At 43.6% G+C, this 16009-nt stretch overlaps 1 protein-coding gene across 1 annotated transcript in view; it reads left to right on the forward strand.

Moving 5' to 3' along the window:
* The window catches only part of LOC147115944 (cohesin subunit SA-1), a 215279-nt gene that overhangs the window by 156239 nt on the left and 43031 nt on the right, over positions 1–16009 (forward strand). Inside the window, exons 5-8 of the mRNA XM_085990618.1 lie at positions 2123–2219; positions 3461–3537; positions 4582–4786; positions 7326–7477. Of these exons, the coding sequence (XP_085846744.1) occupies positions 2123–2219; positions 3461–3537; positions 4582–4786; positions 7326–7477 (531 nt within the window). The remainder of the gene's footprint in view (positions 1–2122; positions 2220–3460; positions 3538–4581; positions 4787–7325; positions 7478–16009) is intronic.

Raw genomic sequence — 16009 nt, forward strand, 5'->3', positions numbered from 1 at the left:
AAAAAGATGTGTTGCAAGAGTTTATATTTTGAATGGGGAATGCTGCAATCTGTTCCTATTCCTAATGTCATGAGCAGAATGGTGATAATGCATCAGAGGTGGGAGTTCTATAGAAGCTTTCTGTTCCTAACTGGCATTAAATGTGTGTGTCTGTGTGTGTATATATAAATTTAAAATATCTTGCCTTGCATCATAGTGTGATTTGGAGGCTTGAGTTCAGTTGTACATACTTGGCCTTTAAGTTGGCTGACAAGCATTTGTAAATGCACTAATATACATACCGGCAGTTGCCTTGCAGTACAAGTACAGATCAGAGTGTTTATGGTGAGATAACACAAAACGCTGGAAAAACTCAGCGGGCCAGGCAGCATCCGTGGAGAGAGAAACAGAGTTAACGTTTCAGGTCGAAGACCTTTCGTCAGAACTGGAAACAAGCAGGAAAAGGAACAGATTTTAAAGCAAGTTTAGGGGCTGGGAAATGGGGGAGGGGATGAAAGAACAAAAGTCTGTGATAGGATGGAAGGCAGGAGAAGAAAAGAGGCATTAAGAGATATTCAAGGCAAGAGGAGATGGTAATGGGACAGGTTAAGAAATAAAGGATGGCTCTAGGAGTGTGAATTGCGCTGACAGAATGAAAGACAGCTGCCATGTGGAAAAAAGCACAAACAAAGTGTGGATAAAAAATATGTGTGATCGGGGCCGAGATTATGATCTGAAATTGTTGAACTCTATGTTGAGTCCAGAGGGCTGTAAAGTGCCTAATCGAAAGATGAAGTGCTGTTCCTTGAGCTTACGCTGAGCTTACGTGGAACAATGCCAGAGGCCGAGGACGGTGAGGTCTGAGTGGGAATGGAGCGGTGAATTAAAGTGACAGGCGACCGGAAGCTCGGGGTCCCCCTTATGGACTGAACGGAGGTGTTCCACAAAGCGGTCACCCAATCTGCGTTTGGTCTCCCCAATGTAGAGGAGACCACATCGTGAGCAGTGAATACAGTATACTAAATTGCAAGAAGTACAAGTAAATCACTGTTTCACCTGGAAAGGGGTGTTTGGGGCCCTGGACAGTGGGAAGGGGGGAGGTATAAGGGCATGTGTTGCATCTCCTGCGCTTGCATGGGAAGGTGCCGGGAGAAGGGGTGCTGGGGGTGATAGAGGAGTAGACTAGGGTGTTGCGGAGGGAGCGGTCCCTACGGAATGCTGAAAGGGGAGGTGAGGGGAAGATGCGTTTGGTGGTGGGATCACGCTGGAGGTGGCGGAAATGGCGGAGGATGGTCCGTTGAATGTGGAGGCTGGCCGGGTGAAAGGTGAGGACAAGGGGAACTCTGTCGTGGTTCCGGGAGGGAGGGGCAGGGGTGAGGGCAGAAGTGCGGGAGATAGAACGGACACCTTCGAGAGCCGTGTCAACAAGAGTAGAGGGGAATCCCCGGTTGAGGAAAAAGGAAGACATGTCGGAAGCACTGGTATGGAAGGTGGCATCGTCGGAGCAGATGCAGCAGAGATGTAGAAACTGGGAGAATGGAATAGAGTCCTTACAGGAGGCGGGGTCCACATGGCAGCTGTCTTTCATTCTGCCAGCGCAATTCACATTCCATCTAGAACCATCCTTTGTTTTTTAACCTGTCCCATTACCATTTCCTCTTGCCTTGAATATCTCTTAATGCCTCTTTACTTCTCCTGCCTTCCATCCTATCACTGACCTTCCCTTTTGTTCCTTCATCCCCTCCCCCATTTCCCAGCCCCTAAACTTGCTTTAAAATCTGTTCCTTTTCCTGCTTGTTTCCAGTTCTGACGAAAGGTCTTCGACCTGAAGCGTTGACTCTGTTTCTCTCTCCACGGATGCTGTCTGGCCTGCTGAGTTTTTCCAGCGTTTTCTGTTGTTATTTCAGATTTCCAGCATCCGCAGTATTTTGCTATTGTGTTTATGGGGAGATCTGTGTTGTATGTAACATTTTACTTCATAATGCCCAAGCACAGCAAAATCTTGCTGGGAAAAGTTATTGTGAAGTATTTTATGATGAATAGTTTTGTGCAATGAAGTTGTAGGGTAGCAGCTGCTGTAAATACCTAATCTGAGGTTTATCCAGCTTTCGTAATTAATTGATAGTAACAATTCTCTCAACAGTCTGTGGTTGATGACTGGATAGAATCATACAAGCAGGACAGGGACATCGCACTTTTGGACTTAATCAACTTTTTCATCCAGTGCTCAGGATGTAAAGGTAAATCTAAAGTATTCACCGAAGAGCTGTAATATGTCTATGCCATAAAAAATCCATTGCATCAGGGAATATTTTTTATGGTTTATTCCAACTAAACAACATTTTTACACCTTGCGGTCTAGTTGTATTTTTGTACAAGCTATATAATTTTTTAAGTATAAATCATGAAAGTAATGTCTTACAGTAAATGCCTAATCACTGACTTTTTGTATATTCATCAAGCTCTCTCTGATTTTGTACAAGTAACTTATTGTTGAACAGTCGAATACAGTTATATATTTGTTTCTATTAACAATGTCTGCTCAAACTGACTCACTGGCTCCCCCTATGTAATGTAAACAAAAGAGCTCTACAAAAATGAAGGGAGTCTTCATAGAAAAGATAACAGTTTGAGAAATCAGTAATATATAATTGGGAGTCTTTTTCAAGTCATTGATTTATTTTTGAACTAATGCTTGATATTTTTTCATGTTCAGTTGTTAGTCATGTTTCATAAAGGATTATGTCCTCATTTATTGGACCAAAATACATCAATTTTCCATGACTAGATTTTAAATGCATTCATGTTGAGTTTTTCTTACGCAACTAAAAATTGTTTCCGATCCTGACTTAACTGCTAAGTGAAATAAAGAGGATAGAGCTTATCATAGAATATCAACTGCATTTTTGTACAAATATTTATTACACAGTAAATTAACATAAATATGCATATGTAAGTTGCATGTTCATTAATTTTTTTAAATAAATGAACCGGAAATGTAGGTTTTCAACTCGCTGATGAAAGTCACAGGTGTAAATTTTGTTCCAATGTAACCAATAGACTTTAAGGTAAGGGAAATGTGCAATGTTGTGGGAAACACAACCATAATTGGAGGTACTTCTAACTGTGCAGAAGTACAAATATTTTTTGTACAGTTTTGCTGTAATAAAAGTTGTGCTGATTTTTCTCTCTTTTGTGGTTTGTTACATCAACTATTTAAGTGGTTGGTTTTGTAACATATATGTTCCTGTTAATGAAGCAGCTGGACCGGCTTTGGTTATGCAAGATATAATGTGTGTCCAAATATGTGACGTGAAATCCAAACTTTTTATTTTGCTTTGTTTCCACTGCACACTTATACTAGCTTGAGTAGAATTTTACATTGGTGCTTTGTGAGACTCATCAGTCATTATTATATTCATGGATCGAGCTGTAACACTGATCTTTTCTTTATAATCTCTTGTTTATATTTTCTTTGCAGGCACTGTAAGAATTGAGATGTTTCGAAATATGCAAAATACAGAAATAATTAGGAAAATGACTGAAGAGTTTGATGAGGTGAGTCCCCAGTAGTTCAGTGAATAAATGCACCATGGTGAACATACAAATCGGGATGATCCCAGGTTTGATCCTTGGTCTGTTATATGTTGTAATTGTTAGTCCTCTTTTGCAGCAAAGTTGAATATTGGGTACAGTAATCTCCCATGGAAGTTCAAAATCAGCTTTTAAAAGCTCACTAATGGGGCAAAAAAGCCCTTTTTTTTTGCACTTAAGTAATGTGGATTACAAGTCCAAAAATATTTACTATTGATATTGCTGTAATTTTAAGGGTATCTGAGTCCTGAGTTGTATGTTTTTTCCAAAGAATTAAAACTGCAGTCAAAGGAAAGCCAGGTAATTATTTAGAGGCAAGATTATATTAAGTGAGGTTGTTTAGCCAATAGTTTGTTCAATTGCCATGTTTCCCAGGTAGCCACAGTCGTGATTTGGATGATTACAAATTAAACTGACAAGTGCGTTTATAACATTTTCCTTTAAACTCTTTACCCCTACCCCCCGTTCTGACCAATTTGAAAGATATAGTCATCCGAACTGAATATTACTGGAATTGTGAAATAGCAGTGAACTTGAATATGGTCGCTGCTATTTTTGATAGCCTGGCCAACCAAAACAACTTCATGTCCCTGGCCCTTTAAAGTTAAGAAAATGCTTCATTCAAATGAAATCAGTCAATTTGAAGCCATTTACTAAGCATCTTGTAAACATTTTTAATTTCATGTTGAAATGTAGTTCTCTGGTATTCTGTTACAATAATGAGCTATATGATTTTAAATAAGTTAGAGATTTTTACTAGATCAAGCCTCTGAGTTTTTGCAAGCTTCCCCAGCAGTTTGATTAATGGAATGATGCTATATTGGACATTTATTTATAAATATGTTTGTAGTTGGTCTTTTGCCAAGAATGTGGGCCAAGCAAGACTTGCCAGAAAAAAAGATTGCTGTGTATATAGTAAATAAAACTGTGGTGCTTCACAGTAATAAATTAACAGACCATTTAATGACATTCAATTAAGATTATAGTTTGGAGTATATTTATTTACAGGACAGTGGAGATTATCCTCTAACTATGCCTGGTCCTCAGTGGAAGAAATTCCGATCAAATTTCTGTGAGTTTATTGGAGTGCTGATCCGGCAGTGTCAGTACAGTATTATTTATGATGAGTACATGATGGATACAGTGATTTCTCTGCTAACTGGGCTTTCGGATTCCCAAGTTCGAGCCTTCAGGCACACCAGTACGTTGGCTGGTAAGTTGACAGTTTTGTGCACTGAATAGTAGTTTACGTGAAGGATACTTTGTTCAGATGCTGAGGGACATTTACTATGGTGTATGACTTGTTAAACACAGAATATAAATTATTTAGAGGTACATTTGTAGTTGTTTTTGCGCACACTAAATATTAATCTTACTACATTTAAAGGGCTACATGAGTTTATTTTATGACTCCGATCTGACACATGCAACACTTCTGTATTTGAGTTTAATTATGGCCCCAATGAAACTTGCAGCAGGTTTGGAGTTTAAAGCAAATTGCCTCTTCCTGAGCAGAACAAGAACAACTTCCATTTATATAGCGCCTTTAATGTAGAAAAATGTCTGAGGCATAATCGGACACAATTGGCTGCCTAAACAAAGCAGGCGATATTAGGAGGAATGACCAAAGGCTTGGTCGAAGAGGTGTGTTTTAAGGAGGCTCTTAAAGTAGTGCAGGTAGTTGGAGAGTTTCGGGGGTGAGCTGTAGGACTGGAGGAGGTTATAGAGATAGGGAGAGCGGTGAGACCGTGGGGGAATTTAAACACAAGGATGAGAATTTTAAATTGGAGGCATTGGGGAATCAGGAGCCAATGTAGGTCAGCAAGGGCGGGGGTGGATAGGGAGGCCAGCCAGGGGAGCATTAGAATAGTCAAGTTTGGAAGTGACTATCAATCTGGAAAACAGCTAGACTTGAGTCAGTGCTGGGTAATGGTGCATTCCATTTACTGATGTCACGATAATATCCATTTCAATTTTTCAAACATGTAATTAATCTCTCCTGTGATCTTCTGGAGCAGATTTTTAAATATAGAATTTGGGGGTTTAGTGCTTTTAAATTTACCTTCAGATTCTTTAACAACTTAAATGTTGACTAAATGAGGCTGGATGGTGGTTTGAGTTAGCATATTGTTTTTCCTGTTGGCCTCCTATTTGAATTGTGATTGGACCGGTGAGCTGAAGATTGGCTTTGTCAGCTGGCTGTAAGATACCCATCTAAAATATGTTTGTGCAGCCTTGACCCAGTTCTCAGTGGGTCTGACCCCTCACAGATGAAAATTTCCCACAATTCAAAACAAACTGGTCTCATTCAGGCTGCAAGGTTAGCTCAGATTGTCTTTTTTTAAAGTTTGTTTTAACTTAGTACAGCAATAAAGGAAATCTAGAATATGGATTAAGTCAATGTGTATTTACACTTTTCATTTGCTTTACATTTTCATCAATATTTGATGTGACATTCCGTCAAGTGCTAGCTGTTCTTGCTGACTTGCATCAATTTGCTTTGCAGCAGTTCCAGTTGTTAAAATGGATATTGCTTTGTTTAATGTATGGATTTTGTTGGGGTTACTTAAATGCAGTTTGGTGTTCACCCATTAAAAAACATCAGCTTGCTTAAGTAGTAAGTAGCTTTGTGGAGACAGTTATTTTTGTGTTATCTGAGGACTTAATCAGACATTGCTTATGGTTCAGTGTTGCTGCACTTTGAACTACAGGCAAAGAACTTCAAATAAAGAAAAAAGCAGATTCACTTTAAGTCACCTGCTTATACTGACATGAACTCAGTGTTCAGCCCAAGTTCAACATAAGCATATGCAGTTCATTTTAGAGGTGATATTTAAATTATTCTATTAAACCTGACCTTACATGAAACATGGGCCCAGAATTTGCGGTGAGGATGACTGCGAACTGGCAGCGTTCGCCATCATTCCATCTTTGAAACTGAACGCAACTTCGGGATTTGGCGCATGCACAGGCGGAAATACCAGTAATTGACAGCTCTGAAACAGGCTGCGCTGTGACCCTCAATGGCCGCCCCCCCCCCCCCCCCCCAAAAGAGCCGGTAATCTGTGTAATCAGCCAGCTCATTGAAATTGATGAAAACTTTGGCTCTTCCACAGTAAGTACGTTGTTAAATTCCCCACTAAAAGTTAGACCCAAAGGGATTAGGTGTAACTAGGATTTTTACAGCATATTGACTGCTAGACAAATGTTAAGGGCCTGGAAAACTAATTTTAATTTTGTGCAGTGTAAAATTTGTCCATTTTAATAAAAATTAAAATTTTGAAGAAACTTCAAAAAAAAGTTAAATTTTTTAAAAGTTTGTCCACCTTTATTTCAGTTTGCCTTTTCCCCATGTGAGAGCCCCAATCTTTCTTTTGCTCTCTTTTAAAAAGTTAGAATTTTAAGAGCTTACTCACTTCTTTGTTCGCTGTCTGTGAGAATTCTGCCTTTTGATTGGCTGCTTAGACAGCCTGTTGACGTCGCAGCAGTTCGACCAAGGGGATCCCCACTACAGTCCATTGAATTGAAGGCCGGAAAACCTGACATTCTCAACACATGGATTGTGAAATCCTTGTGCAAAGCATACTTTGGGACCAGCAGCGAACGCCTTTGTTTCGCTGCTGACTGCAAATTCCGGGCCATGGTATTTTCATACACTACAAAGAGATATAAATATGACTGAGCTTGGCCATTTGCACATTACTATATTGCATTGATTTGCAGTTAACATTTTTATTTTGTTTCCCTCACAGCTATGAAGCTGATGACTGCATTGGTGAATGTGGCCTTAAACTTAAGTATACATCAAGATAACACACAAAGACAGTATGAGGCTGAAAGGAACAAAATGATAGGCAAACGAGCCAATGATAGATTGGAGTTGCTTTTACAAAAGAGAAAGGAGGTAAGTCTACAGGTGTGCTTTATTGCTTTTGCAAATGTTTCACATTTGGGCATATATAGCAATAAATTCCTGAAAATGATTTAAATATGCAAATGGCAGAAAGAGGAAGTGTATATTTTTTGTGGTAGAAAATACTGTAATCATGTTAACTAATTGACTCAGAATTAATCCATAACTAAGAACAATATACTAGTGTTAATATGTAAGCGCTAAGATTTCTGCATTTATTTTGTAATATGATTTTTCTAGATGAAACACTACAGACACAGACCTGTGTAGGTCTAGAAGTTATTAATCTGTGAGCAAATGTTCATGTAAAGTTGAAAAACATTTCCTTTTATGTAATCAGGCTACACCAGTTGATTTCTTTCAGAAGCTGGTGGCTACATTTTGGTAATGTTGTATTCCCAAACCACACTTATTTTTGCCATATTAAAAATGGGCACTGTGGTTGAAGTATTTTTATTACAATATGAAATAAACCTTAACCAATAATAACTAGAAATAGAAAAAACTCTAAATGCTGGAAATCTTAAAATTAAAACCAGAAAATTCTGAAAACTGCACATTCGTCTGTTAACATCTGTAAAGAAAAATGGCAAGTTTCAATTTCAAGCGTACACCCTTCATCCGAACTGAAGACCAAAAGATAAGGAAGTATATTGGTGAGATTGAAAAAATAGAGTGGTAGAGTAGAGAAAAATACTCCAATCTTTGAAAGAAAGCTAGTGGGTTCATTGATCTACAAACTGCTTAATAGAAAACTGTTGAATGACATAAAAGGTCATTGGTGAGGTGATGGAAAGAATAAGAAGAATGTTCAAGAGTGACAGAACATGGCAGAGGCTCATGTAAACAAACAAAGTGAGAAAATAGAAAAATAGAAGAAAGAACATAATCTGCAAATGCAACAGGTCTATAATAAAACAAAAATGCTACCAAGGCACATTGAGTATGCCAGTTCGGTAAATATCTTCTTAGGCAGTCCCTCGGAACCAAGGATGACTTGCTTCCACATTAAAAATGAGCTCGCAGGTGACTGATTAGCCCAATGTGGGACCTACAGTCTCTGTCACAGGTGGGGCAGACGGTGGTTGAAGGGGCGGGTGGGTGGGGTGCTTGGGTTGACGTGCACTCCTTGCTCCGCCTGCACTTGGCTTCCGCTTGCTCCCAGCGAAGAGACTCGAGGTGTTCGGCGCCTTCCCGGATGCTTCTCCTCCATTTTGTGCGGTCTTAGGCCAGGGATTCCCAGGTGTCGGTGGGGATACACTTTTTCAAGGAGGCTTTGAGGGTGCCCTTGAAGCGTTTCCTCTGCCCACCTGGGGCTCTCTTGCCGTGCCGGAGCTCCGAGCAGAGTGCTTGTTTTGGGAGTCTCGTATCGGGCATGCGGACAATGTGACCCGTCCATTGGAGCTGATTGAGCGTGGTCAGAGCTTTGATGCTGGGGATGTTGGCCTGAGCAAGAACACTGACGTTGGTGCGCCTATCCTGCCAATGGATTTGCAGGATCTTGCGGAGGCAGCGTTGGTGGTACCTCCAGTGCTTTGAGGTGCCTGCTGTACATGGTCCATGTCTCTGAGGCATACAGCAGGGCAGGTATCACTGCTGCCCTGTAGACCATGAGCTTAGTGCCGGGTTTGAGGTCCTGGTCTTCAAACACTCTCTTCCTCAGGCGACCGAAGGCTGCACTGGCACACTGAAGGCGGTGTTGGACTTCGTTGTCGACGTCTGCCCTTGTTGACAGTAGGCTCCTGAGGTATGGAAAGTGGTCCACATTGTCCAAGGCCCTGTCGTGGATTTTGATAATCAGGGGGCAGCACTGTGTGGCGGGGGCAGGTTGGTAGAGGAATTTGCCTTACGGATGTTTAGTGTAAGGCCCATGCTTTCGTATGCTTCGGTGAAGGTGTTTACGATGGTTTGGAGTTCGACCTCCGAGTGAGTGCAGACACAAGCATCGTCTGCCTACTGTAATTCAACGACAGAGGATGGGACGACCTTGGATCTGGACTGGAGGCGACGGAGGTTGAACAGTTTCCCGTTTGTTCTGTAAATTAGCTCCACTCCAGTGGGGAGCTTACTGAGGGTGAGATGGAGCATTGCAGCAAGGTAGATTGAGAAGAGCGTTGGTGCGATGACAACGCCTTGCTTGACCCCGGTTCGTACGTGAATTGGGTCTGTGTGGAACCGTTGGTCAGGATCACGGCTTGCATGTCGTCGTGAAGCAGGCGGAGGATAGTGACAAACTTTTGAGGGCAGCCAAATTTGAGGAGGACACTCCATAATCCCTCACGGTTGACAGTGTCGAAGGCCTTTGTGAGATCAAAGAAGGCCATGTACAGTGGTTGGTGCTGTTCCCTGCATTTCTCTTGTAATTGACGTGCGGTGAAGATCGTGTCCATTGTGCCTCTTAGTGGGCGGAATCCGCATTGCGACTCTGGGAGGAGCTCTTCGGCCACTGGGAGAAGGTGATTGAGGAGGATTCTTGCGATGACTTTCCCTGTGGCAGACAGCAGGGAAATTCCTCTGTAATTACCGCAATCGGACTTGTCACCTTTCTTGAAGATGGTCACAATTACGGCGTCTCGGAGATCCCCTGGCATGCTCTCCTCCTTCCAGATAAGAGAAATGAGTTCATGAATTCGCGCCAGTAGTGCTTCTCCGCCATGCTTTAGTGCCTCGGCGGGGATTCCATCTGCTCCTGAGGCCTTGTTGTTCTTCAGTTGTCGGATGGCCTTTTCAACCTCATGCCGGGCTGGGGTTGTGCTGAGATGGTGGCGGGTAGCATGCTGTGGGATGGAGTTGAGGACACTCGTGTCGAAGACCGAGTCGTGGTTAAGGAGATCTTCGAAGTGCTCCTTCCAGCGGGCACTGACTGCTTCCCTGTCCTTGATGAGTACCTCTCTGTTCTTGGCCCGCAGTGGGGAAGGGCCTTGGGTGCTTGGGCCGTAGATGGTCTTGACTGCGCTAAAGAATCCACGCACGTCGTGGTTGTCGGCTAGCTGCTGGATCTCCTGCGCTTTCTCCACCCACCATCTGTTCTTTAGGTCACAGGTTTTTTGTTGGACCTCGGCCTTCAGGCTTCTGTAGAGCTGCTTTCTTGCTCTCGAGTTCTGTTGCTGTTTCCAGATCAGAAATGCCTTGCGCTTGCAGCTTATTAGCTCCTGGATCTCCTGGTCATTCTCGTCGAGCCAGTCTTGGTGTTTCCTGGTTGAGTGACCGAGCGTCTCTTCACAGGTGCTGATTATGGAGGCCTAGTGCAGACCAGACGCTGTGGGCACTCTGTCTCTGCATCACTGGGAGTCGTCCGGTTGTTTGTGAGGCGCAGGCTGAATAGGGCTTTCTTAGCGGGGTCTTTGAGTGCTCCAGCGTTAATTTTCCTGGCATTGTTTCTGTTGTCGCCGCTGTTTTGGGGCTACATTGATGGAGATGACAGAGCGGATTAGGCGGTGGTCTGTCCAGCAGTCATCAGCTCCTGTCATGGCACGGGTGATCAGAAATCACAGAAACCCCACAGTGCAGATAGAGGCCATTTCGGCCCATCGAGCCTGCACCGACACATATCCCACCCGATCCCCGTAACCCCTGCACCAACACATATCCCACCCTATCCCCGTAACCCCACGTATTTAATCCCCCTAACACTAAGGGTCAATTTATCATAGCCAATCAACCTAACCTGCACATCTTTGGACTGTGGGAGGAAACCGGAGCACCCGGAGGAAACCCACGCAAACACGGGGAGAATGTGCAAACTCCACACAGACAGTCACCTGAGGCCAGATTCGAACCCGGGTCCCTGGCGCTGTGAGACAACAGTGCTAACCACTATGCCACCGTGCTGCCCACGGTGATGAGGACATCCTTGCGGTCCCTCACTCGGACGATGACGTAGTCCAGCAGATGCCAGTGCTTGGAACGAGGGTGCTGCCAAGAAGCCTTGTACTTGTCTCTCTGACGGAACAAGGTGTTGGTGATGACGAGGCCATGTTCTAAGCATTTCGACAGGAGGAGGGTACCGTTGGAGTTGGCTTTCCCTACCCCCTCTCTGCCGATCACACCTCTCCAATATAACAAAACAGGTTCTGACTAAGGGAGTTAGACGAACATCTTCATTCCATCTGTGTGTCCCTGACCTCCCCCTCCCATTCTCACTTTGACATCTCTATCTTTGGGGTCCTGCACTGCAATGCAATGCAAGCTTCAGTATCTGAATCTTTTCCTGCGCACTTTGCATCCGTTTGCTCTGAACGTAAAATGTATTAAATTCAGACCGCAGCTATATCATCCATTTTCTTTACAGCAGAGCATGCTGGTGAGGTAGTATGGGTCTTAGTTGTCTTGGGAGAGGAATGATGGGCTGACATTTGGCTGTAGGCCCTTTGTCAGAACACAATGCTTTCTGGGGGAGAGAATAAGGCTTTTTAAATAACTCCATGGCAGAGTGACACAGTATTTTAGTTTGAACCAAGAGCCTGACAGTTCCTTGCATGAGAAACAAAATTTGAAAGTTATTAGCAGATAGTTTACTTTTAGTCGGCAAGTAGTTGTGCCATGAATCGGAAACAAAAACAGAAAAACGCTTGAAATATTTAGCAGATCACTTAACTTTTTTCCTTTTTCCACAGATGTTAGCATTTCAGGTATACAACCCTTCATCAGAACCAGCATTTTTCTGTTTTTGGCAGATATACAGGGTCTAGTATTTTGCTTGTTGTGCCATTATTTAGCGATCTAGTACTACGGCACTTAAAAATTGATAGATTCATAGAAACTTACAGCGCAGAAGGGGGGCCATTCGGCCCATCGTGCCTGTGCTGGCTCATTGAAAGACCAGTTGTGCTTAGTACGATAGCAAAATACTGCAGATGTTGGAAATCCGAAATAACAGAAAATGCTGGAAAAACTCAGCAGGTCAGGCAACATCCGTGGAGAGAAATTTGAGTTGACGTTTCGGGTTTGACCCTTCTTCAAAACTGGAGAGAAAAGGAACTAGATCGAAGGCAGGGCTGCGATCGGACAAAAGAATAAAAGAACCAAAAGAAGTAAAAGAGATTAGAAGCTAGACGAGATGGTAATATGCTGGGATTAGGTGTAAAGTGTACTGGCAGGGCAAAAGATAGCTGCCAGGTGTGAGAGAGAAACAAAAGGAAAGGGGGGGGGGGGGGGGAGGAAAGGAGTGGAAAAAGATAAGTAAAAATGAAATAGGGGCCGAGGTTATGATCTGAAATTGTTGAACTCGATATTGAGACCGGAAGGCTGCAGAGTGCCTAATCGGAAGATGAGGTGCTGTTCCTCGAGTTTACGTTGAGCTTCCGTGGAACAGTACAAGAGGCCAAGGACGGTGAGGTCCGAGTGGGAATGGAGCGGTGAATTGAAATGACAGGCGACCGGAAGCTCGGGGTCACCCTTACGGACTGAACGGAGGTGTTCCGCAAAGCGGTCACCCAATCTGCGTTTGGTCGCCAAACGCAGATTGGGTGACCGCTTTGCGGAACACCTCCGTTCAGTCCGTAAGGGTGACCCCGAGCTTCCGGTCGCCTGTCATTTCAATTCACCGCTCCATTCCCACTCGGACCTCACCGTCCTTGGCCTCTTGTACTGTTCCACGGAAGCTCAACGTAAACTCGAGGAACAGCACCTCATCTTCCGATTAGGCACTCTGCAGCCTTCCGGTCTCAATATCGAGTTCAACAATTTCAGATCATAACCTCGGCCCCTATTTCATTTTTACTTATTTTTCCACTCCTTTCCTCCCCCCCCCCCCCCCCCCCCTTTCCTTTTGTTTCTCTCTCACACCTGGCAGCTATCTTTTGCCCTGCCAGTACACTTTACACCTAATCCCAGCATATTACCATCTCGTCTAGCTTCTAATCTCTCTTACTTCTTTTGGTTCTTTTATTCTTTTGTCCGATCGCAGCCCTGCCTTCGATCTAGTTCCTTTTCTCTCCAGTTTTGAAGAAGGGTCAAACCCGAAACGTCAACTCAAATTTCTCTCCACGGATGTTGCCTGACCTGCTGAGTTTTTCCAGCATTTTCTGTTGTTATTTCAGTTGTGCTTAGTCCCATATCCCTGGTTTTTTGTCTGTAATCCTGTAAGTTGCTCATCCAACTCTGTTTTAAAATTATTTATGGTAAAATGATATTGAAATAATGGAGCGCTAGATGCTCGTTCTTTGAGGTTAACTTCTCCAATCTCTCTCTTCTCTTTCCCCCCCCTCCCCCAGCTTGCCCAATCCCATTTACCTCTTCAACTATCTCCCCACTCTGTCCCTGCTGGTGTACTCAATCACCGCCTCTTTTTGTATCGCCCCCCCCAAAATGTTCATTCACAAATAAGGCTCTCGCTACCTGTTGTTTATTCCTCTATCGACAGCCTAGATTTTGTGGAAACCCAGCTTAAAAGTGGTGACTCCTTCCCCCTCGCAAGTCTCCCCTCCTGGCTGTAATTTCCATCACGTGTCCTGTCATATTGTCACAATGGTAGAGGAGCCCTTCTTATCAAGTCCCACTTTTACCTCTTTTCCCCCCCCCCCCCATTCCTCTGGTACCTTCTCCTCATTCAAGCAGCTCACCCTTTTCCATCTCTCACACCTCTCGCTTAAAATCCTTGTTGGATACCGCATGCCCAGTGCCATACTGACATCCGCAACCAAGATACCTTTTCCTTCTCTCCTCAGTCAGCCTTTGCACAGAGCGATAACTCATTCGGTGACTTCAACCTGCACATAAATACCCTTTGATATATCTGTCCTCCTATTCTCTCTCAATCTCATCCTTCACATAGACTCTTTCACCCATACCCCCTCATTTTCATCCTCTGTCATGCTCCCAAGGTCTCGATCATTGACAAAGTTTATTCTGATCACTGCTCGTCTGGCCTTTCACCCATTGCATCTCTGCAACTGTTGGCTTACTCAACTGCTCCCTCCACTCTGTTTTTGAGACCGTAATTCTCACTAAATAGTGTATCTGGCACGCAGCTAGCATAGCCACTCTTTACTAGATTTGGCTTGACTATGTCAAACATTGCAGTACTTAGCTCTACTCAGTGAAAGCCTCCTCTTACTCCAGAGCTATCCTGGAAGGCAGCCAGAAGTCCCTTGACTGCATGTTTAACTGTCTCCTCAAACCCCTTCCTTATCAAGTATAAGGAGCTTGTGGGCTTTTTCATCTTTAAAAATTCAGACCATCCATATAGCTACCTCTGCCATGATCATCTCATCTCCCCTTCCTCTTTTCCCCTGCTTCTGATCTCCATCCTTCGTCTCCCACCCACTCTAACTCAAATTCCCCATCGCTTTCAAAACCAGTCACCCATCTGTTCTATAGAACTATTTCCAAACTTTAACCTTTTTTTCCTCTCTAAGGGCCTCAGACATATCATTGCCTCGCATCTCAGTCTTCATCTCTCTTAAAACACCCTATTAGAATCTCTTCAGTCCAGCTTCCGCCTTGCCAACGGCACTGATCAACTCAGGTCAAAGTAACAAAATTACATCCTTTGATCAAGATTGTGTTATTCCTCCTCAACCTCTGCTGTGTTTTGTATGTTTAACACTCCATTCTCATTGTACCATCTCTCTTATACAGCTATGTAAGACTGTTGATGTGTGGTCCAGAAGCACCTGTGCATCTCCAGCACTGGCTTTCCTTCTTACCCCTGCACAGTGAGCTCTTGAGTTCCCCTAGAATCTATACTAGGTACCTTCTCTTGCTTTCTTGTCTATGTGTTGTCCCCTTGTAGTATGATCTGGAGTCAGTTTCCATTGGTATGTTGTTGATAGCCAGCTCAATCTCTCCACCACATCCCTCAACTCCACAATCACCTCTGTGCTGCCAGACTACCTGTTAAACATCAAGTCATGATGAATCAAAACTCAGGAAATAGAAGCCATTGTTTTCAGTTCCTGCCATAAATTGTGGTCCATTGTCACTGACTCCACCTCCCTATTGAGCAGCTCACTCAGGCTGAACCAGTCCTACAAAACCTTGGCACCCATTCCCAGAACTGAAATTCAAACCCACATCCTAATCATCACCAAGACCGCTTAGTTCCACTTTTACAACATTGCCAACCTCCACTCCCACTTCAACGTACTGTCACTGAAATCATTATCCATGCTTTTTTCAGCTCTACACGCAATTTCTTCTATATTTTTCATGCTGGCCTCCCATCCTATATCCTCTATAAATCCAGCTGCCCATATCCTACCTCACTGCCCATCACTCCCATTCTCGCTGATCTACATTAGCCTCCTGATCCTCAATGTCATTGTCCTCTTCTTCAACCCCCCCCCCACACATGGTGTCTTCCCACTTTATCTCTACAACCCCTTTTATCCCTTCTTGCACACTTCAGTCCTCTTGACACTGGCCTTTTCTGCATCCTGCCCTCTTTGCCCCACCATTGGTAGCACAGCTGTCAGCCAGCTCGACCCTTCTCTTCTGGCTATCCCTCTCTAAAACTCTCCCCTTCTTCCTCCACCTTTTTAAAACCTTCACAATATCCATTTTTGTGACCAAGATTTTGGT

The sequence above is a fragment of the Somniosus microcephalus genome, chromosome 6 (assembly GCF_052327205.1).
Source record: "Somniosus microcephalus isolate GS21.2 chromosome 6, FLI_Smic_1.0, whole genome shotgun sequence".
Taxonomy (NCBI): domain Eukaryota; kingdom Metazoa; phylum Chordata; class Chondrichthyes; order Squaliformes; family Somniosidae; genus Somniosus; species Somniosus microcephalus.